We start from the raw sequence: 21,790 nt of genomic DNA, 5'->3' as shown, positions 1-21,790 counted from the left end.
CCGAGGATTACAGGCGTGCCCATTAAACACACTCACTTTATTTTGATACAATGGATCATCCCGGCATATCGTGCCGGGGCTGAATCCCACACTGTGTTTTAATCCCTCCCGACTTCCAGCATTACTCCCCTGCCACTGAAGCCACAGCTGCTTTGTTTGTTTCAGTTATGCTATCGCCCCCATCCTCAGGCCACTGCTACTCCGCCCGTTCTCAGTGAGGGATACCTGACCGGCCATCCTCTGAAAAAAATGCACATAAAGCACTTCTCTTCTCTAGTCAAATGTATTGAAAGAAAACATGAGAATATGCGCACAGTTGTGTTTGAAGAGTTTATTTTTTTTAAAACCCGTTTCCTGTCAGCCCAGTTTCGGTGTGCATTCCTTATTCAAACAGAGAGTACTCCACCTGCTGCACTCTTGCCTGAACCTGCCCGCTCTTACACACCCTGCACAAGGTGTGTGTGTGTGTGTGTGTGTGTGTTACAGACACAGAGAGCAACTCGAACTGTGGCATTTAGTGACTGTATTTGAGAAAAATGGTTTTTACTTCGCTCAGTAACTCTAGGGCTGTCCGTAGAATTGGCGCTGTGAGCAAACACTGGTTTAGAATGGCCTGTGTTAACAACATTGTCCGCTTTTCATGGATCTTTTTGAGCTAATGTTTTAAATAGGTGGTCATAGCACTGTTCGCATTCTAAAGCTAGCGGTTTTTCCTTGAACACCAGAATTATGAAGCTTGTTGTACTTCTCTTGTCGTGTTTTTTTTTTTTTTTTTTTAATGCATGATATGAAAATATGAGGAATGTCAGGTGTAAGCGCTATGGTCTGAATTCGCCTGGCAACAGGCTCAATATTTACAAATCGCCTAGGAAACCAGCCACCTATCTAGAGGACTGGTGATCCGAGTGAAAAAGACAGAGAGGAGTGACTGGAAGGGAAAGGGGGAATGGAAAAAGAAGCTAATAAGAAGAGAGGTGGAAAAGGCCAGCAGCAGTAGTAGTTAAATATTTACTGTGGTGTTTTTCTCATTCATGGAAGTTCTACATCATCATCTGAGTGTGTGTAAGAGGGAATGAATTATTCTCTGCCGGTATTAAACGGGCCCTGGGACACCCAGGGATGCTCACCTCAGCAGAATCATGCACACACCCACACAGCATCATTTACATGGAAGCACACTGCCTCACAACACCCTATTAGCAAATGGTGTGTTTGCAGTAGAGTACTTCACTTCCGCTGGCTAATTCCACAGCTCCTCGTCGACAGACTGGTCTGTCCAAATTGAGCTGACATTTTCTGTCTCTCGTTGTGACACACAAACACATACAAACACACACACTGTGCTAATTTCATCATGATTTGTGAGGATCTTTCTCATTTCAGAATGATCTGCATTTGGTAAATTAGCTCAATTATGTTAAGATCTGGGTGGAATTACATGCATCAATATCCCATTCACCCTAACTCATTAAACAATATTGATTTTTTTTTAAATAATTTACATTTACAGCATTTTTAAGACGCCCTTATCCAGAGCAACTTACAATCAGTAGTTACAGGGACAGTACCCCCCTGAAGCAACTTAAGGTTAAGTGTCTTGCTCAGGGACACAATGGTAGTAAGTGGGATTTGAACCTAAGTCTTCTGGTTCATAGGCGAGTGTGTTACCCACTAGGCTACTAATAATCACATATCCATGGCTGTGAGCCCCCTCAGTGAGAAAGTGAAGTGATTGTCATTAAGATAAGATAAACCTTTATTATTAATCCCACAAGTGGGAAATTGCACTTGTCAAGGCAGAAAGTGGACAGAAGCAGAAGGTAAAAGAATCACAAAAAATAACATTAATATGTATCTGTATATATGTACAAATTTACAATTTAAACAGTTAACAATTTAACAGAATGTGCCAAAGTGTGTGTGTTTGTCTGTGTATGTTTGTGTGGTCAGCTGTTAGGTCTTTGTTATAGAGTCTGACAGCGGTTGGAAGAAAAGACCTTCTGAACTTCTCCTTCCCACATCGTGGGTGCAGTAGCCTGCCACTGAAGGAGCTGCTCAGTGCTGTCAAGAGTTTCTTGCATGGGGTGGGAGATGTTGTCCAACAGGGATGACAGCTTAGCCACCATTCTCCTGTCACTCACCACCTCCACTGGGTCCAGAGGGCATCCTAGAACAGAGCTGGCCCTCCGGATCAGCCTGTTCAGCCTCTTCCTGTCCCCAGCGGGGATGCTGCTACCCCAGCAGACCACACCATGAAAGATGGCTGATGCCACTACAGAGTCATAGAAAGTCTTTAGGAGTGGCCCCTGTACTCCAAAAGACCTGAGCCTCCGCAGCAGGTACAGCCTGGTCTGCCCTTTTTTATAAAGTGCATTTGTGTTATTAGTCCAGTCCAGTTTATTGTTCAGGTGAACACCAAGGTACTTGTAGCTCTCCACTGCCTCAATGACCATACCCTGGATGTCCAATGGTTGCAGTGGAGGATGTTTGTGCCATTGGGACGCACTGCAGCACCGCACACGGTGACACAACAAAATGTGTCCTCTGCTTTTCACCATCACCCTTAGTGAGCAGTGGGCAGCCATGAAAGGCACCCGGAGAGCAGTGTGTGGGGGCGGTGTTTTGCTCAGTGGCACCTTGGGGGTTTGTGATTTTGAACCCACAACCATTCAGTTAAGAGTCCACTTTCTTCTGCTGTGCCATAGCAGTGTTGGGTGTTTGGTTTGGTTGTACAAATGTAATTGCTGCTGTGTCTCCCCTCTCCCCTGCGCAGTGTTTACGGACTCTGGTGGGCCATACGGGAGGGGTGTGGTCATCTCAGATGCAGGACGGCACCATCATCAGTGGCTCAACAGACCGCACCCTCAAAGTGTGGAACGCAGAGACAGGCGAGTGTGTGCATACGCTCTATGGGCACACATCCACCGTGCGCTGCATGCACCTGCATGGGAAAAGGTGAGTGTGTGAAATTGAGGACATGCACACCTGCTGACTACGGCATCCTCATCTTTTCGTGCTGACATGACTAATGAGGGAAGACAAACCAAAGCATGAAAAACCACAGGTTTAAAAAATAAATAAAAATACATAAAATAAATTTTGTGGCTATGTATCATATTCACCTGAAAACAAGACTTTTTCACAATAAAAAAAATTGGCCCAAAATGGTAATTGTTATCCATTTGCAATTTATCAGACTTGCAGTTAATTTAAATCTCATTTTAATCTTCATTTCTTTCTCCTCGGTGCTGCACAGGGTGGTGAGTGGCTCCCGTGATGCAACACTGCGTGTGTGGGACGTTGAGACCGGTCAGTGTCTGCACGTGCTCATGGGCCATGTAGCAGCGGTGCGCTGTGTGCAGTATGATGGCCGGCGCGTGGTCAGTGGAGCCTACGACTTCATGGTCAAAGTGTGGGACCCTGAGACAGAGACATGTCTACACACACTGCAGGGCCACACCAACAGGGTCTATTCTCTGCAGGTGGGCTGGATACACAGTGTGTGCACACACTCCCTTCACACTCTTAAGCAAGCCCTCTGGATTAATCCTACTTTATTGTTGCCACAATGCAACACCTTCATCTAGACCATTTGTGATATCTTAAGCACTGCAGGGGTCTTAAAGTGTTTTAGACTTGAACCTAAAACCCAACTATAAAGGACCATAGCACATGCTATTACTAAACCAAATTATTTCTAATGTCATAATTTCTATAGTGGATATGCACTTGTGCGTCAACAAACCACATGCTAACCAGCCTTCTAATGCTTCCTGTAGTTTGATGGCATCCATGTGGTGAGCGGGTCACTGGACACCTCCATCCGTGTTTGGGACGTGGAGTCTGGGAACTGCATCCACACGCTGACCGGTCATCAATCCCTGACAAGCGGCATGGAGCTGAAAGACAACACACTGGTTTCTGGGAACGCCGACTCCACCGTTAAAATCTGGGACATCAAAACAGGACAGTGCCTACAGACTCTGCAAGGTATGTATGTTTGTGATCAAATAAAGGAATTATTTTTGGAGCAAGGGAGTCTGGGCGAGGTTTTGGAAATTGTCAGAGGTCTGAAACAAGAGCCCCAGTTGTGGGATCAGATTTTTCATTCATTCAGCTTAGCAATGGGGTCAATAGAAATTCAAACACATAGGAGAAAACAATGGGCACCACATTCCACCAAGATTTACGCAGCAGAGCAGGACTTTCTAGCTCAGACACCTGACATACTCAGCACAATGTACAGCGCCATTCATACACGCAACACTAATGTAAAGTCTTCATCAGGCTGTGTGTTTTAGGGCATCATTTTTTACTCTCATTTTTTTTTTGAAGCAAAAAATGTTCCATTCCGACTTGAATTTAAATTTGTTGCACCATAGACCCTTTTTAGCATTGGGGAATTTGTTTTGCAGATGCAAACAGGCTTTGCGTTTTCGTGTAACTCCATTTTTGATTATTTTTTCCCGAATGCGGAGAGGCATTAGAGAACTCATGGCTTCTTCTTGTGTTCACCAGGTACCCATAAACACCAGAGTGCTGTCACCTGCCTCCAGTTCAACAAGAGCTTTGTGGTGACCAGCTCAGATGATGGCACAGTCAAGCTGTGGGACCTGCGCACAGGCGAGTTTGTGCGTGACCTTGTGACCCTGGAGAGTGGGGGCAGTGGAGGGGTTGTCTGGCGCATTCGAGCCTCCAACACCAAGCTGGTGTGCGCTGTGGGCAGCCGTAATGGCACGGAAGAAACCAAGCTGCTTGTGCTGGACTTCGATGTGGACATGAAGTGAGGCCCAGATGACACAGGCACGCTGAGTGGCTGAAATAAAACTCACAAAAATATTCTGTTGTAGAAATGTATAATTAAGTGCCGAGTTTTATTGGTTCCACGTTCCACGTCATGGAGAACTCCATCCCGACCTGTACCACTCTTGTCTAAGAGAGGAAAAGACTTTAGCAGTGTGCCTGCAATTCAATCAAATGCTGAAGCACTCGCATATTTTTTCTAAAAGGCCAAATTTCCCCACAGCTCCCCCTTCTGGAGTGGAGGGCTATTGCACAAACTCCTAAAAGTTGGTGTACTGTAGTGACTGTACAAAGTCAACCAGAGACAAGTCCGGAGTGACTGCTGTACAGCCAACTGAAACGGGAAGAAAAGATTCATGCTTGTCATGTAATGTTAAATATTGTACAAATATTAAAAAGATGTACATTTTGTTTTCTAAAGAGAGTATGGGGAGGTGGCGGCATGACACGCAAAGGGGCGACAGCCTTAATATTCACCTCAATATTTTTCTTTTCACCACTTTATATATGTTCTTGGTTTTGAAGGTGTACAGTACTGTGAAGGTGTGATCCACACCCTTGTGTAGTTCATTAACCTCCGTCTTCACTCCTTTGTTCTGTACGCACAAGACATTTAGCTGTTTCCATACTTGCCTTCTTTTTTTTTTTTTTTTTGTCTAACTTGCTCGCTGTTCTCCTTTACTAGTGTCTCTGTACACTGTGGCCAAACCTCCAAAACAATCTGCTGCTATGTAGAAAAAAAGACCATTATCATTACTGTGACGTTTTAGTCCCAGGATGAGTTACTTCTGAACCACGCGTTTTATTTTCAGACTTTATTTCTGTGCTACTGACATTTAAGCCAAATGTACCTCTAAGAGGCATCAAGTTAAATGGCTGTGTGCGGATGAGACGTGTAGGCATGTATGTGATTTTTAGCATTTGTTTGTATGAGTCATATGTAAACTAAATGAAAATGCTTAATTTCACTTTCCTTTCAGACTATTATTATATCAGTCTAAAAGTCTGACTGCCTCAGCTATATGCTATCTAATTTTTATGGACCGTTCAATGAAAACATCAGTCATCTCACATATGCTGCCCGTTCACCAGTGCGACCAGGTTACTGCTTCTTCACAGGTTTCTTCATCCATTTTCTGTTTCCCTTTCTCTTATTTCCCCTTTTGTTTTATTGTCTGGATTGTGAAATCAGATGGTCCTGTTTTCAATGTTGGATCCAGTAGATGATTGTGTCCAGCATTTTAATAGATTTTTTCTTTATTTTTTATTGTTATTGTTTTTCTTGTAATTTATAAGTGCAATAAAATGTGAGAGATTGTTTTTCAAGTTGATTTGTGATCATTTGTTATGTTTAGGGTGGGTCTTGTGTAAGGGATGAAGATGCCCTCCTATTGTACAATTCTATTTTATTAACACTTGTGAAAATGCCTGTTTCTGATCCACTGTTCTACATAGTAGAGGTGTGAACCTTCACTGGTCTGATCACATACATTTTCTACATTATTTCACATGATGTTTTCAAATACAAGACTTAAGGTCTCGTTCACCTATGCGGACTGAAAACAAACCGTTTTTCTGCTCATTGGAGCAAATCTTTCAAACCAAACAACGCATAGTTTGGGCAATAAAGGGAACACTTAACACAATGTAACTCTAAGTCAATCACACTTTATGAAATCAAACTTAGGAAACAACACTGACAATCAATTTCACATGCTGTTGTGCAAATGGAATAGATGAGGTGGAAATTATAGGCAATTATTAAGCTGTAATTACAATAAAATTATTTAAATAAAAAAATTAAAACACTACTATGCTACTTTAGATCTGTCAGTCTGCTGTCTTTGAGATGAAGACAGTGCCAGTGCCAGTTACCTTGGAACGCTACACACACACACACTCATGGTCCATGCAATGCATACATAATGTGTAAAAACATGGATGAATGTTTCAGAAGAAAAAGTAATGAGATTCTGGGAACTCATACTCTGGTTGACTGTGACCCCTGGTGACCTCAGTCAGCTCTGGTTGTTGTGGGCGAATAGCTAGTGACCAACACAGACACAAATTGGTTTTTAAGCCAAGACAAAGCAGAAAATGATTGCACTTTCCTTTCCATGAAGGAGTTTAGTGGGGTATGGATCTGTCTGTCTGTTACCATGGTGACAGGGGCTGTATGTTGTAGGTTAAAGAGGAGATTTGACCCTGAAATGCTTACAATGGTTTTAAATGAACGGATTATGCTTCTGAATATACACACAACTATCTATCAAAATGAAAACGTTACCCAGGAAATGTGCCCTTTAGATATTTGTCAAAATCCATGGTTACATTCTTTAGTCCTAATGGATCTCCCTCTGCCTCTGAGCCTCCTGAGCACTATTCCCCTCACAATATTCCCCTTTTTGTAGTGCTTTCTCATCTCTTGAGAAACCCCAAACCCAAAGATAAATGGTGATTGCTTCTATATCACATTAAATAGCATGTTGGACCACAAATTCCATTTTTTAACAATTACTGTAAATTGATCCATTAAAAGAGATGGAAATAATTAGAGATCAGTGTAAGGATTATATTGTAATAATTACAAACAGAAAAAACTGCAACTGGAATATCAAAGCAACTTTGGTTTCAAACATTTCCTGTAAATGTTTGTTTCAAAGGTGAAGGAAAATTTTCTCCTTGGGATACATATCATTCTAGATACAATTCATGTCTGAATTAAGGGCTCAGGTGAATGGTATGGACAAGAAGGCTTGTGTTCACACACAGGGAGAGGAGAAAACACCTCATGGCTCAGTTCTGAAGCACTAAGCAAATAATTATTCCATATGACTGAAGGAGCCTCCAGGGAGATGCATCTGGGATCAGGATTGTCCCGCTTCTTGTTTCACTCATTGGGAGCTAAAGGATCACTGTGTTCCCTGATCTGCCCTCAGGATTGAGATGAAAGGAGAAAAACCCTTGATGTAATCAGGCTTGTGGAGAAGCAGGAGAGAGATGGTGTTAGTAAGACTCATTTATCTATACTATTGTTTTTAGAAACTATTATTTATGGTGTTCAAAAACAACTATCTGCACAAGCATCATTCATCTTTAAAAATGTTGCATCAGTCACCTGCGGTGCAAGGAATAATAATGTCTGATTATGTTTTATTAATGTGAGTGTGGGTGTGTGTGTTTGTGTGTAATCTCACACTGTGCAGCTGTGCGTCTCTCTCCATCTGACTGTGCTGTTGCCTGTCAGATTAGTACTTCCAGTGTTTGTGTCTCTGTGTGTGTATTAGAAATCCCTACTTAGATAGTGTCACATCCTGACACTACATTTACATTTACATTTACAGCATTTATCAGACGCCCTTATCCAGAGCGACTTACAATCAGTAGTTACATGGACAGTCCCCCCCTGGAGCAACTTAAGGTTAAGTGTCTTGCTCAGGGACAAAATGGTAGTAAGTGGGGTTTGAACCTGGGTCTTCTGGTTCACAGGCGAGTGTCTTACCCACTAGGCTACTACCAGCCCCAACACTAAAATATGGTTCTATTCTAGATTAACTACAATTCAGTATATACAGCAATCATTTATTATGGATCTCTTCAAGCATCAGTATGTCAACATTGGTTTATGGTGTATAATGTTCATGTGGCCAGATGCTCTCATACCATCAAGTGTTGCTCAATAATAGAATTGAGATACTGGGATGAAGGCCTTCAACATTTGGTTATGGCTGTTGCAACAATAAAGGCTTAAACAACTTTGAATCTAGCTACATGTAACAGTCAACAGCTTTTCACATGATACTGCAACAATTAACAATGTGTAATCATATTTAAAGAGAAACATTAAATTGTCTTTATTGTACCATACTCTGATTACTCCCTGGCTTTGTTTCAGTTTAATATATACATGCTCTGAATTAGTTTATATATATATGTGTGTGTGTGTGTGTGTGTGTATTTTAATATATATTTGTGTATTTTTATATGTGATACCACATGCAGATGATCACAGAGGGCTGCTGAAGCCAAAGCAACACCTAAGGCCCCAGAATGTTTGTTATTGTATAGGAATAGGTCTTTTGTGATTTGCATAATTGGAAATTTTTTATTTAATGCAGCAGCCTGATTTGGAAGGACTAAGGATTTGTGAGGTTCACTGTAATAACAGCTACAGCCCCTACAGACATGAAATGAACTGAAATGTGTATATGGAGAACTGGCTGTGAATCCTTCTTTCTGTCTGTGGGGCTGTGGGTTGTTTGTCCTGCTGAAGGTAAGTTAGCGCCACTGTTATTCATCACACAGAGCTGTGGTGGGTTATCTGTGCTGTGTGGGTTAGCTGTGGTGGGTTATCTGTCTCAGTGTAGGTAGCTTTAAGCATGAATGCAAGTGTGTGTGTGCGCACAAAATATACATATGATATGTATGTTATATCTGTGTTGCTACCTATATTTCCTATGTAGGGTGGTAGTAGCGTAGTGGGTAACACACTTGCCTATGAACCAGAAGACCCAGGTTCAAATCCCGCTAACTACCATTGTGTCTCTGAGCAACACACTTAACTATCATCCAAAAGTCTTCACCTCACTGTGCATGCAGATGCACTCACACCTGCTGTGAAGCCCTTTTTGTGCAACGCAATGATGACTCCTTGCAGGTAACCATCACCCTCCTTTTAAGGCATCTGGTCTGCTATTCTAACTCAGTCAGCATGGTAGAATGATCTCTAGCCTTGTGCTGTCAACACTCTCACTTGTGTTAACAAGAGGAACACTAAAATGATCTCAGCAGGTCCTTTTGTGGCAGGGCTGAATGCAATGGAAATGTTTTTTGGGATTAAGTTCATTTTCATGGCAAAGAGGGACTTTGCAATTTATCTGATCGCTCTTCATAACATTCTATTTTCAAAGTGCCATTATTAAAACGGAAGCAGCAAACGTTTGTATTTGTGGCATTCTCAAAACTGTATGTTGTAGAACAAACTCTTTCCAATGGAATTCATAAATTATGAGTGTTGCAATGGCTAATTTAATTTATTTTTTATGTCTGATAAGAGGAATTTCTGTGATGTGTGTGTTATATTGTAAAAAAAAGGCTTTTATGTCAGTGCAGTGGTGGCTTCACTATCACTTACAGTATTTGGCTGTTCTTTTCACTGCCTGTTCAAACAGCACACAGGCCCCTGTCAGTTGTCATGACAACCCACACACTGGGCCTAGTTGGGAACAGGTGGGATTCAGTGACCCCTGCATCAGAGGTTGAGCTGAATTAAAATGCTGGCAGATTAAGGTAATGTCAGAAGTGATTATATAACACCATAGCAGAAGCTGTGTGTGTGTTGTCTGAATGTGGTTTTAGTCTTAAATCGAATGAAATCAGTATATGTACATCTCTAATTTTTACATCTGCCGTGTGTCTGAGGAAACACAAAAGACAGTTTGTATGCAATCGTTAATTTGTTCCCTAAAGGGAAGCTTGAAGCTCCCACCTGAGGGTTTGTGATGAACCAGACATTGATGCAGTGATCCCCCCTGCTCCTCAGGGGCCATTTGCAGTATCGTGCCCTTGCTGGTTCATTACTGAAACATTGGTGCGCTGTTTAGCAATTTCCACTCTGCGGATGTATTGTCTGCCTACCCTTTATAGCCACTGCTTATTCCCACCTAACTGTAGAGCTGCTGATGGAATGTGTGCAGAATAAAGAGTGAAATGTGTCCTCAAGACAGCAGAGGGTTAACAAGCTTGGAGCCTAATGAGTCCAAATTCCCTGTCTTTGTTTTCCCTTAATTGTCTTTTCCCCAAAACTGAACGCCATCCTTCCGCTGTTCTCCAGGTCAATGTGTTTCATCTGGATACCACTGAATCTTCACAGCTCTCATATAAAGACACGTTAAGGAAATTAGACCAAGTGTGGAAATCCCCATGGGAGATGACCTAAACTTGGCATTCTCTTTGTGCTTCAGTTCGGAGCGGAATACAGGTCGCCAAAAAACCTCCAATCCGTCAAGGCTGGCTGATCAAGGTCTGCCTTTAAAAACGTCAGAATGTCAGATACTCGTTGCCATGGAGGCAGTCCTGCACATATTTATTTCTCTGCTTAGTGGTCTTCCTTCTCTCTGTGATTTATAGACATGGTTTTTAAAGGAACTGAAGGCCAACTCTGTTTTATTAACTACATTGTCTATAAAGCAATATTTGGTACTTTTTTTCTGTGCATCGCAGATATGAATATATAAAAGAATTCCTGTTCAGTCCACTGCTGGGTTCAGAGCTAACAGTTGGGTTATAAAAAGCCTGAGCTGTGACATTCAGCACCATGGACAACACCTACACATCACATTCAACACCATGGACAGATGCAGGCTTTTTACCCTGAATTATGTATTCTTGGACCCAGTGAACGGTGGGTATGCTTTAAAAAGTAATCTTATACTTTATCATTCTTTTTTCACCATCAGATGACTCAAGTCCCAAGGCAGATAGCTTCAAAAATCTGCCAATTTGTTGATATTTTGTACGTGGGATATTGGTTTGTGCAGCAAATATCTCTAATTTAAACTTAAACTTAAATGTCTTATCGCTTAAAGCCCAGAGCTTGAAAGGGCTCTGTGAGAGCAGAAGAGGATTTACATAATGTCTGTTCGGATAATCGTAACTGCTCAGTGTTTCTTATTTACATTACTTAAGCACATAATCAAACATTTTTTTTATTTACCTAATGACTGTAGCAGAGAGATAGATCTTAGATTGATTCTATGGAACATAACTGCTCCACCATAACTACAAGGAATTCAGAAGCCAATCAATAATAATAAAACTGCAATGGCTCTAGGTCTCATTCTGATATGTAATTATTTAGAACTTGTTCTGTGCTCAGATCACATGTACCAAAAGAACCCAGACAGTCAGACCCTCTGGAGGCATCAGCTGAAAAAAACAAAACAATAAAACAACCAAGTAAAAATGTAGTACAATTGTTGAATTATTTCCAGTGTTCCAGTGTTCCAACACTGGGTTATGTAATAAAAGTATTGTTGAACTCTACACTAATTTAATATGCTTTCCCCAAAATACCGTATATCATGTTTTTGCATACTGGCCTTGTTTTTGTTGAATAACATAAATCTTCAGCACAAAAAGACACACAGAGGTTCCAATCTTTCCAGGAGAGGGGTTGGAGGCTCATCCATTTAGAGTAGTGCTTAATGTGTGTCTTGGGGCTCATTTGTTGCCATGGCAATTGTAAGAGCTGCATGTTCTCACTTTGAACCCAGGTTGGACCAGTTCTGCAGTGGCAACTGCAAGCAAATTCAATGGGTATCTATCTATCTATCTATCTATCTATCTATCTATCTATCTATCTATCTATCTATCTATCTATCTATATATATGTATATATATATATATATATATATATATAGAGAGAGAGAGAGAGAGAGAGAGAGAGAGAGAGATGTACACTGGCACAAACCACATCATGTTGGAGCAGTGCTCAAGGCCCCTAGTGAGCAAGCGAAGTGCAACATCATCTTCTGGTCAGCACTGGAATACTGGGTCACAGTCCTAGTGAAGTGTGAAATACATCCAGGAGTTGTTGGCATAGTGAGATTACTGCAGTACAGATTTGTATTATGTTGCGGAAGTCAAATGTCCATTAAGTCCATTAAGGCAGTATATTGGAGATTTAGGCAGGAATCAGGTACAAAAAAGCAAGGGACAAAAAGGGAAATCCTTGGAGAAAGGAACAATGTCATGTGATCAGTCGTGCAGATGTTTTCCAGGAAATATTTACCATCTACATGGTAGCAAATGGTGAGAATAAAGAAAAGAAAAAGGTTCTGTTAGTATTTTTTGTTAACTAATATGACAATATGCGAGGTGAGGGCTACAGTTTTCATTACCAATTTAAGAAGTGAAATTGAAGTGATTGTAAAACACTGAAGCACAGCACACAGTGACACAACTAAATGTGTCCTCTGCTTTTAACCACCATAAGGAGTGGGCAGCCATGACAGGCTCCCGGGGAGCAGTGTGTGGGGGTGGTGCTTTGCTCAGTGGCACCTTGGTGGTTCGGCATTCGAACCGGCAACCTTCCGATTATGGGGTCTGCTTCCTTAACCACTAGGCCACCACTACCACAAGATAATGATGATCATGCTAATGATGAGTGGAGTGTTGGTAAAAAGCTTGACTGTATAAATTGGATTTTATTCTGAATTTAAATATTGAATTCGAGAAATATTCCAGAATATCCCTTGGAAGGGTGTTCCATTGATTTAGGGTTATATAAGCAAATGCTCTGTTTGCAGCAGTTACTTTGTGTACACATGGGACAGCAAGGAAGCCTTCTCTCAAAAAACAAAAGGATTGTGGTGGGTTATTCTACTAAGATATAATGGAATAGGAAGAAATCAATACAGCAAATAACAGGAAAACAGTGCAGAGAAGACAGCGAGCAGGGCATAAGCACTTTGTAGGGTGGTAGTAGCCTAGTGGGTAACACACTCGCCTATGCTCCAGAAGACCCAGGTTCAAATCCCACTTACTACCGTTGTACCGTTGTGTCCCTGAACAAGACACTTAACCCTAAGTTGCTCCAGGGGGACTGTCCCTGTAACTACTGATTGTAAGTCGCTCTGGATAAGGGCATCTGATAAATGCTGTAGCCTAGTGGGTAACACACTCGCCTATGAACCAGAAGACCCATGTTCAAATCCCACCTACTACCATTTTGTCCCAGACACTTAGCCCTGAGTGTCCCTGTAATTACTGATTTACATTTACGGCATTTGGCAGACACCCTTATCCAGAGCGACTTACAACGTGCTTTCAAGTTACCATCGATGAAGAGATCAATTCCAGTTCACTAGGACCCCAACTATGAATACATCTATTTTATTCACTCTGTTGTAGATTCTGTACACAAGTTCGACAACAAGAAAATTACAATTTAATCTAAATATTCTTTAAAGAGGAAGGTCTTGAGCTGTCGTTTGAAGGTGCTCAGTGACTGAGCTGTTCTGACCTCGAGGGGAAGTTCATTCCACCACCGAGGGGCCAAGACGGAGAAGAGTCTAGATGAATGTCTTCCTTTTACCTTCAGAGATGGAGGGACCAGGCGAGCAGTACTGGAGGCTCGGAGTAAACGAGGTGCAGTGCGAGGTGTAATAAGGGCTGTGAGGTAGGATGGTGCTACTCCATGTTTGGCTTTGTAGGCCAGCATCAGTATTTTGAACCTGATGTGTGCAGCTACTGGGAGCCAGTGGAGGGAACGTAGCAGAGGGGTGGTGTGGGAGAATTTGGGAAGGTTGAAGATCAGTCGTGCTGCTGCATTTTGTATGAGTTGTAGAGGTTGGATGGTACATAGTGGTAGACCAGCTAGAAGGGAGTTACAGTAGTCCAGTTTTGAGATTACTAAGGACTAAACCAGTAGTTGGGTGGCCTGGGTTGACAGATAAGGGTGGATTCGTCTGATATTGTAGAGAAGGAATCTACATGAGCGGGAAAGATTGCTGATGTGAGTTGAGAAGGAGAGTTGGTTGTCTATTGTTACCCCAAGGTTGCGGGCTGTTGCAGAAGGAGAGAGCTGCGAGTTGTCTAGGTAAATAGCAAGATCCTGATGTGGTGAATCTGCTGGAATGAATATTAGTTCAGTTTTGGTGGGATTGAGTTGGAGGTGATGGGCTGCCACCCAAGACGAGATGTCGGTTAGACATGCAGAGATTTTGGAAGGGGCATGTAGATCAGAGGGAGGAAAGGAGAAGAGGAGTTGTGTGTCGACAGCATAGCAGTGGTAGGATAATCCATGTGAGGAAATGACCTCACCAAGTGATCTCGTGTAGAGGGAGAAAAGGAGAGGACCTAGCACCGAGCCTTGAGGGACACCAGTGGAGAGTCTACGTGGGGTAGAGGTGGATCCTTTCCAAGTCACTTGGTAAGATCGCTCATCAAGGTAGGAAGCAAACCACTGCCATGCTGAGCCCCGAATTCCAAGCCTCTTCAGGATTGACAAGAGAGTCTTGTGGTTAATGGTATCAAATGCAGCAGATAGGTCGAGGAGAATAAGAACTGATGACAGTTTTGCCAATCTGGCTGCATGTTGCATTGTTAGTCACTCTGTAATGATTGTAATGTAATGATTGTTAGTCATTCATCATGTCTGATAAATGCTGTGAATGTAAGAATAGGAGTAATGTCTTCATAACCCTGCCTGCAGAGTTTTAAACAAGTTGAAGCTTATTCAGTGAAACAGTCAAATAAAAGATCAGCATGAAAGGGCACACACAGATTTTTTACTGATGTACTAGCTCAGAAACTTAGTAGAATTGAGCATAAAGAGATTGCAGTCTGTCTTTTAGACAATTGTCCTGTTTAGAGAGGTGGTGAACTTCATCCGGATTGACGGAGATGTACGCTTGGGTGCTGTCAACATAAAAGTGAAAGTTTACTCCATGCTTACAACTGTCCAAGCGGGATGTATAGCGAAGACAGCAATATCTGGATGTTCGTCATGTTCCTCAAATGATTTCTGAACATTCCTTGCTGTGATCCACCTGGAAAAGGCCACCGTGGCTGCACATCATCTTGGCATAGGTGGCAAATGTGGAAGACATGAATGCAGGAGCGGAGCAGGACACCTACCAAAGCATCATGCTTCTACCATTGCGCATCTGCCCACACTCTCACCTGCTCCCAACAAGCCAGCTCACTGGCTCCCTGATCCATTTCTGAATCCCATGAAGTCATTGTGAACAGCGGGTGCAATGGGCAGCATTCTGGACAGCATTCCGACTATTTACACTGGGTGTTCAGAAAAGATATGAAATGTAACGAGATAGCACCACCTAGCGGATGCTCTCGGAACAACGACGCTTCAGTTTCTAACCACGTTATGAGCATCTTCACAAGTTAATGTTTATTTGTCTGTCCAAGTCATTTGGATTAAGAATATTTTTTTAATGATTAAGTGAAAGTGAAGTGTTTTGTCACTGTGAATCACAGCACAGCACACCGTGCACACACTGGCGGATAATGCCTAGCAGGTAAGGAAGCCGTAATAGGAAGGTTGCCGGTTCGAATCCAGATCCGCCAAGGTGCCACCAAACAAAGCACCGTCCCCACACACTGCTCCTGTCACTGTCATGGCTGCCCACTGCGCACCAAGGGTGAAGCAGAGGACACATTTCATTGTGTCGCTGTGTTCTGTGCTGTGTATCACAATGACAATCACTTCACTTCACAAATGTGTCCTCTGGTGTCCGAATGTGTCCACTTCCTGACATCCTGGGGTACCATTGAGTACTTTGGGCTTCATTCCGCTCTGCCCATTTCACATCAAAAAGAACATAGATGGGCTCTTATCATGCCGTTTGCATTGATTTTTGGAGTTAATATGAAGTTAAGGCAAGAACCAGTAGGTGGAGGCAGAAGCAAAGGTCGTGTGATAACCATTCTCGTACAAGCAGCTGCATAAAGAGGATTCTAGCAAGGAAATGTGTGTGTGTGTGTGTGTGTGTGTGTGTGAGAGAGAGAGATATCTACATCAGCTGTTCGAATTTATGACATTTCCAAGTTTTTCTTTAGGGAAAACACATATCACATTTCGTATTTTGTCGTATTAGCAAGCAGAGTCGACTTTCTTATAAATTATAACGCCTGAAGTTTAAAGGGCCTTTAAAAAAATTAAATAGTAATGTCCACAGCGGTGTGTGGCGGTGAGTACAGCGCCCCCTGTTGGTTATAATTTCAGTCAGAATCTGATTAGTCACTGTGACTTGTGCGTACTCACAAGAATCTACCAGTGAGCTGAAAAGAAAGTAAAAGCAAATAAAATACTGTCGATGCCATGAAATGTCTCCTTAATCATTTTCAGTTAAGTTAATGAATGTTAATTACAATATTATTCGCAGAACGAACCTTTTGTGGTGCCTTGTTACTTTGACTTTGTTCCGTGAACGTCGAAAAGACGTCCCTGCCAGTATCAGTGAGAAGGGGAAAACCACCGCATGGAGTGTGTGTGGGTGGGAGTGGGACTGTGAGTGTGTGTGTGGGTGTGTGAGGGGCAGGGCCACCGCCGCACCCTCTTTTATAAGCCGCGGCTGGACGAAGCGCTTTCCAGTCACTTCCTGGCGGCCGAGGACGCACGACGACAGATCGCGATGATCATCGTAATCGAAGATAAGGTAGGAAGCTGTGCGTGTAAACAGCGCCTTGGTTCGTTTCTGCGTCCCTGCGTGTCCAGCCCGGCGTGGCGCCTGGATGCGTGCCGGGTTTATCCGAGCCAGAAACACGACTAGAAAAAAAAAAACAAGTTTGGCAAAATCCAAGTTTGGCCTTTTTGCTTAGTTTAGAATGTAGAGTAGCAGCTGAGTAACAAGTATGCGCTGCTACGCTATTCATCCACCCAACAAGCTTTTATGCATTAAAAACACTACACGAATGAAGGAATAGTGCGAGGCAGCCACGGAAAGGTCCGCGTGTGACGTTCCGGGGCGTCCTGCGTGGACGGACCCCGCCTTAAGGGGTGGAAGTGGCGCTGTGACGTCACCAGCCCTAACTTTTGCCTGGAAGATGCCAGGCAGCAGATACAAGTCTGTTTGGGTGCCATCTGCTCCACTTTAAATACAGTAAACGTGTGTATTTAACCTTAAACCAAGCAGGAGAACAGCATGTTTAAGGCTGACACCTCTGGGGGGGGGGTTCCTGTAATTTCCTGTAAATAAGTATATATAAAAGAATTTGATAGATCTGTTTCTGTCTCTTCTGAAATTATTACAGGATTCTTTTCACAAGGCATTGCAGGATGCTGGCAATAAGCTGGTGGTGGTGGACTTCACTGCATCATGGTGTGGTCCATGCCGAATGATCGCTCCCGTCTTCAAAGTGAGTGCTCTCTCGCTCTCTCTCTCTCCTTTCATATTTAACTTCAAGAGCTGGAGAGCAGCATCCCCCCTCGCTGTGGCCGGTCAGCTGCAGCTGTCACGATCCTGATGAGAATTTTAGCAAGTGGGGAGGAGTCGCCGTGGTGACCTCACCCACCTTTTGTTGTGTTTCTCTGCTGCCGTGGCAACCAGTGAGGAAGCCTCTAGGCTGAATGGTAATGAGATGGTTATTAGAAGATCTGCATTTTGGGTGACAGGAAATGTTGACCAATTTTCCAGGTGCATTTTTCCTCTCTGCCCTATCGTCTATCTATCGTCATTGATTTATGAGAAATCCATTTTTAATTATCTTAGTATGGCTGAAAACAGTTGCACGCATTAAAGAAGCAATAAAACTAACCAAATTCACACTAGTGCAATATCTTGTGCATCACCAGATAAGGATCATTATTTCACTCACAGTTTTTAGTAATTTCTTTGAATTCAAACCCTTTACATATATAATTTAATCTTCTTTAAAGACATTTAAATGTTTGTTCTTTGCAGAAACTGTCTGAGGATATCAAGGATGTCGTTTTCCTGAAAGTTGATGTGGACGACGCACAGGTAAGCTGAGATCTATAAATTTCATTACATTACCATGGGAAGGAAATGGCTACGTAATCAGAAGGTTGCTGCTTCAAATCCCGATCTGCCAAGGTGCCACTGAGGTACCACTGAGTAAAGTACCGTCTCCACACACTGCTCCCCGGGCGCCTGTCATGGCTGCCCACTGCTCACTAAAGGTGATGGTTAAAAGAAGAGGACACATTTCGTTGTGTCATCGTGTGCTGTGCTGAAATGTTTCACAATGACAATCATTTCACTTTCACTTTTTCATCTGTCACACCCTGTGAGCAACTCATGTTGCTGTGTGTATGAACAAAATGATATTTGCCACAAGTAAGAACAAAACACAGGCAAATCTATCGTATTTGCTCCTACCACTTTGTGCACTCTAACATCGTCTGTAAATTAGATAAGGCTGCTGTTTATATTCATATAACTTGCCTGCCAAATAAAGGCTCAACTGGCATTTTATCAGTAAAAACCCAGGAACCACTTTCAAAGAGTTTCTATGGTGACCAGAGCTTTTGTGTGAGCATGGTATTTGATACAGGTACTGGATGGTTCATTCAGCAACTGGACACTTAATCCAGTGTGGTAGAGAAGGATGTGTCCAAATTTCTCATGACAGGACTACATAATATACTTGGGTTTTCAGAATCTTGAAGTAATTTACTGGTCTCAGCTCTGTTCTTCTCACTTTGTTTCACTCTAGGATGTGTCTGCTGAATGTGAGATCAGAAGCATGCCCACCTTTCAGTTCTACAAGAATGGGAAAAAGGTATGTATGCAGACCTCTACTGCTGTCAGTTTCTCTCTGCCCATCTGACAGCTCCTACTCTGTTGCAGATTGACGAGTTCTCTGGGGCAAACGAGGAATCATTGGTCAAGAAGATTCATGCACATAAATAAAATAGTAAAAGTTCACTCCAGCAAAACAAGCATTCTGTTTAGAAGCAATTCTGTACCATGCTGCTTTAATTGAAACTTTCATTTTAATGTGCAGAAAGTAAATTATATGATATGGTTTATATATTTAGCACAGATGCATGAATATGATTGGTTTTAGAATGACGCAGCAACCGAAGACAAAAAGCCATTCGTTCTCATGAGCATGGTTAAAAACACACTGTGATTTGTACAGCATGAAATGAAATCCCTCCAGCTACATCATGAGTGCCTCTTGGTTTCATTTGGATTCCATTAGTTTCCTGATCATTTGGCAGCAATGCTCTCTGATCTTTTTCCACAGTCTTTTGTAGGAATTTCAGTCACAGTCTTTGCACATGTTTAAAGTTTGTTTTTAAACTCCACATTCCATGAAACAGTTCACAGCACAGAAGCAACAAAATCATTCTCATAAGAATTGAGTTTTACATTTTTACATATAATATTTTGCAATGAATAGTGACATTACAGATGGTAGTATTATACACTAGTATTCAGCACTATGCATTATTATCTGAACAAAATATGTTTACTTACAACCCCTTATTGTCACAAGCTAGAACAAGAGAACAGCTCCTCTGAAGTTCACATTAATGCAGTGACTACAACGGACTGGAATGAAGAATTTCCACCTGAAAGTTCATGGAGATAATGAGGAAATATGATCTACAAGATTTTTTTTCATTGTTTAATCAGAAGTACTCAGAATCTCATTTCACCATCATCGTATAATAATCAGAGGAAGAAAGCTTGTTAGCGCTGTGGTGGGTATTTTATGGTTTAATAAAAATGTGAGAATATTTTATACACATATACACTTCGCAATCACAGAAATGTTTTGTACACATCATACAAGTATATAGCATCATATAATTATTAATACTGTTTATTTTTCTATATGAAAAAATACAGCTTTATTTTACAAAACACTGACAAGATTTTCAATGGGGAAGAAACAAAATGTGTACAGTTCTGAAGTAATGGTCCCCAACTCCACCACGCAAAGGACTGAACTTTAATTCTTGATGCTTAATCTTAAAAATGAAAATATCCAGTTTTTCGTTTCCTAAAACACAAGACAAGAAGGAATAACAAAATGAATAAAATATCTGGGTTTTACAGGAATCTATTGTGAGCACGTCTCTGACCACTTGCATGCACAGTTAATGTGTAGGTGGGCACCGCTGGGTGTGTATGTACCTGGAACAGTCATATCCGCTCCAGCCTTGACTGCAGTGGCAACGGTTTGGCCGGATGCATCTGCCACCATTCAAGCATGGAGCAGAGCAGACAGCTGCCAAATACATTTAAATATTTGATTAATAATCCATCTTAGTCACTGTGAGGGAATACCACCGTGGCAATTATTTACTACCAGAAAATCCAATAGCTGAAAATGAAATAAAAAACGTCCAGGGAACAGCTATCTAATCCATGGGGACAAAGTGCACCAGACCGATCCATTCAGTGCTCTGTTGACTGTTTGTCTGGATGTCTCACTGCACCATTCTATTATCTCAGGTTGAGGCAGATGACCATCAGGTTTAACCTGCTCTTCCTCTGCATGCATGTCAATCCATTCCTCTTTTTCATAATTAGCAGAGGTGGAGTCAAGTTTTTATTTGAGGCAAAGAACTTGCTTTTAAACTTCTTACATTTACAGCATTTATCAGAGAGCGCCCTTATCCAGAGCGACTTACAATCAGTAGTTACAGGGACAGTCCCCCTGGAGCAACTTAGGGTTAAGTGTCTTGCTCAGGGACACAATGGTAGTAAGTGGGATTTGAACCTGGGTCTTCTGGTTCATAGGTGCTTCTTAATGTCAATGCACTGTTGCACATTTACAGAATCTGCAAAAATAACCACTACAGGCACTGACAATTATAATGCACAGTTTAATGCATTTGTTTTATGGCAAATTAAAGTACATGTGACCTATGACAATCGAGTCTGCAGGCAATGCTTTATTCTGCTTTATTCTACTGTTAATAAGCCTGATACAACAACAAAGGAAAATTCAAGAGGAGTCTGAAATGAATTCAAAAGATATACATCACCGTTCAGCCAAAAACAACACACACCACAGTAGGGTGCTGAAAGTGATTTGTTGTCATGGAGTTATATCACCACAGCAACATCAGCTACCTTTCTGTGTAACCCCTGGAAGATGAGTGAGTCTGTTTGCTCCTTAGGTTAATTCCTCCTCCTTTAATTCACTCATTCCCACTTCATTAATACTTATGATGGCCGCTTCTACTATGAGAACTGAGTTTTCAGTTTTGAAACTGTTGTGTTCAGATTTTTTTACTTAATTAGACAGCCTTCACACTTATTCATGTGAGATATGTAGGTAAGAAAAGTCATCACACAACCACACTTACCATTTTGGCAGCGTGTGCCAGTCCAGCCATTGGGGCACTCACACTGGTAAGGTGCCACACAACGTCCCCCATTCAAACATGGCAGAATGCAGATGGCTATGAGAGACAAGCAAACCACAGTCATTACAAAAATTGTGCAGCAATTTTATTTAGCTTCATGATTTAGCTTCC

At 42.0% G+C, this 21,790-nt stretch overlaps 3 protein-coding genes across 8 annotated transcripts in view; 2 read left to right on the top strand and 1 right to left on the bottom strand.

Moving 5' to 3' along the window:
* Positions 1-6,129, top strand: part of LOC114787260 (F-box/WD repeat-containing protein 7-like) — a 42,226-nt gene extending 36,097 nt beyond the window's left edge. For all 3 annotated transcript variants that reach the window (XM_028975042.1, XM_028975041.1, XM_028975043.1), the window contains 4 exons: positions 2,774-2,955; positions 3,257-3,482; positions 3,780-3,990; positions 4,519-6,129. In XM_028975042.1, the coding sequence (XP_028830875.1) occupies positions 2,774-2,955; positions 3,257-3,482; positions 3,780-3,990; positions 4,519-4,787 (888 nt within the window). In that variant the 3' untranslated portion in view covers positions 4,788-6,129. The remainder of the gene's footprint in view (positions 1-2,773; positions 2,956-3,256; positions 3,483-3,779; positions 3,991-4,518) is intronic.
* A 10,709-nt stretch (positions 6,130-16,838) lies between these two features.
* LOC114795160 (thioredoxin-like) lies at positions 16,839-20,051 on the top strand. The gene is made up of 5 exons (XM_028988096.1): positions 16,839-16,985; positions 17,581-17,685; positions 18,231-18,290; positions 19,006-19,071; positions 19,140-20,051. The coding sequence occupies exons 1-5, from the start codon at positions 16,962-16,964 to the stop codon at positions 19,200-19,202; spliced, it is 318 nt and encodes a 105-aa protein (XP_028843929.1). The 5' UTR covers positions 16,839-16,961; the 3' UTR covers positions 19,203-20,051.
* Positions 19,992-21,790, bottom strand: part of svep1 (sushi, von Willebrand factor type A, EGF and pentraxin domain containing 1) — a 65,732-nt gene continuing 63,933 nt past the window's right edge. For all 4 annotated transcript variants that reach the window (XM_028987964.1, XM_028987797.1, XM_028987883.1 and 1 more), the window contains 3 exons: positions 21,620-21,715; positions 20,439-20,532; positions 19,992-20,304 (listed from right to left, as the gene is read on the bottom strand). In XM_028987964.1, the coding sequence (XP_028843797.1) occupies positions 20,274-20,304; positions 20,439-20,532; positions 21,620-21,715 (221 nt within the window). In that variant the 3' untranslated portion in view covers positions 19,992-20,273. The remainder of the gene's footprint in view (positions 20,305-20,438; positions 20,533-21,619; positions 21,716-21,790) is intronic.

This window comes from Denticeps clupeoides, chromosome 1 (assembly GCF_900700375.1).
Source record: "Denticeps clupeoides chromosome 1, fDenClu1.1, whole genome shotgun sequence".
NCBI classification, from domain to species: domain Eukaryota; kingdom Metazoa; phylum Chordata; class Actinopteri; order Clupeiformes; family Denticipitidae; genus Denticeps; species Denticeps clupeoides.
This window is presented reverse-complemented; position numbering and strand designations above follow the sequence as displayed.

Bases quoted from the DNA above. Each gene is read 5' to 3' on its own strand.
- LOC114795160 (XM_028988096.1), top strand. From the start codon at position 16,962: ATGATCATCGTAATCGAAGATAAG. The intron at 18,291-19,005 runs GTAAGCTGAGAT...GTTTCACTCTAG, and splicing joins TTGATGTGGACGACGCACAG to GATGTGTCTGCTGAATGTGA. The intron at 19,072-19,139 runs GTATGTATGCAG...ACTCTGTTGCAG, and splicing joins TCTACAAGAATGGGAAAAAG to ATTGACGAGTTCTCTGGGGC.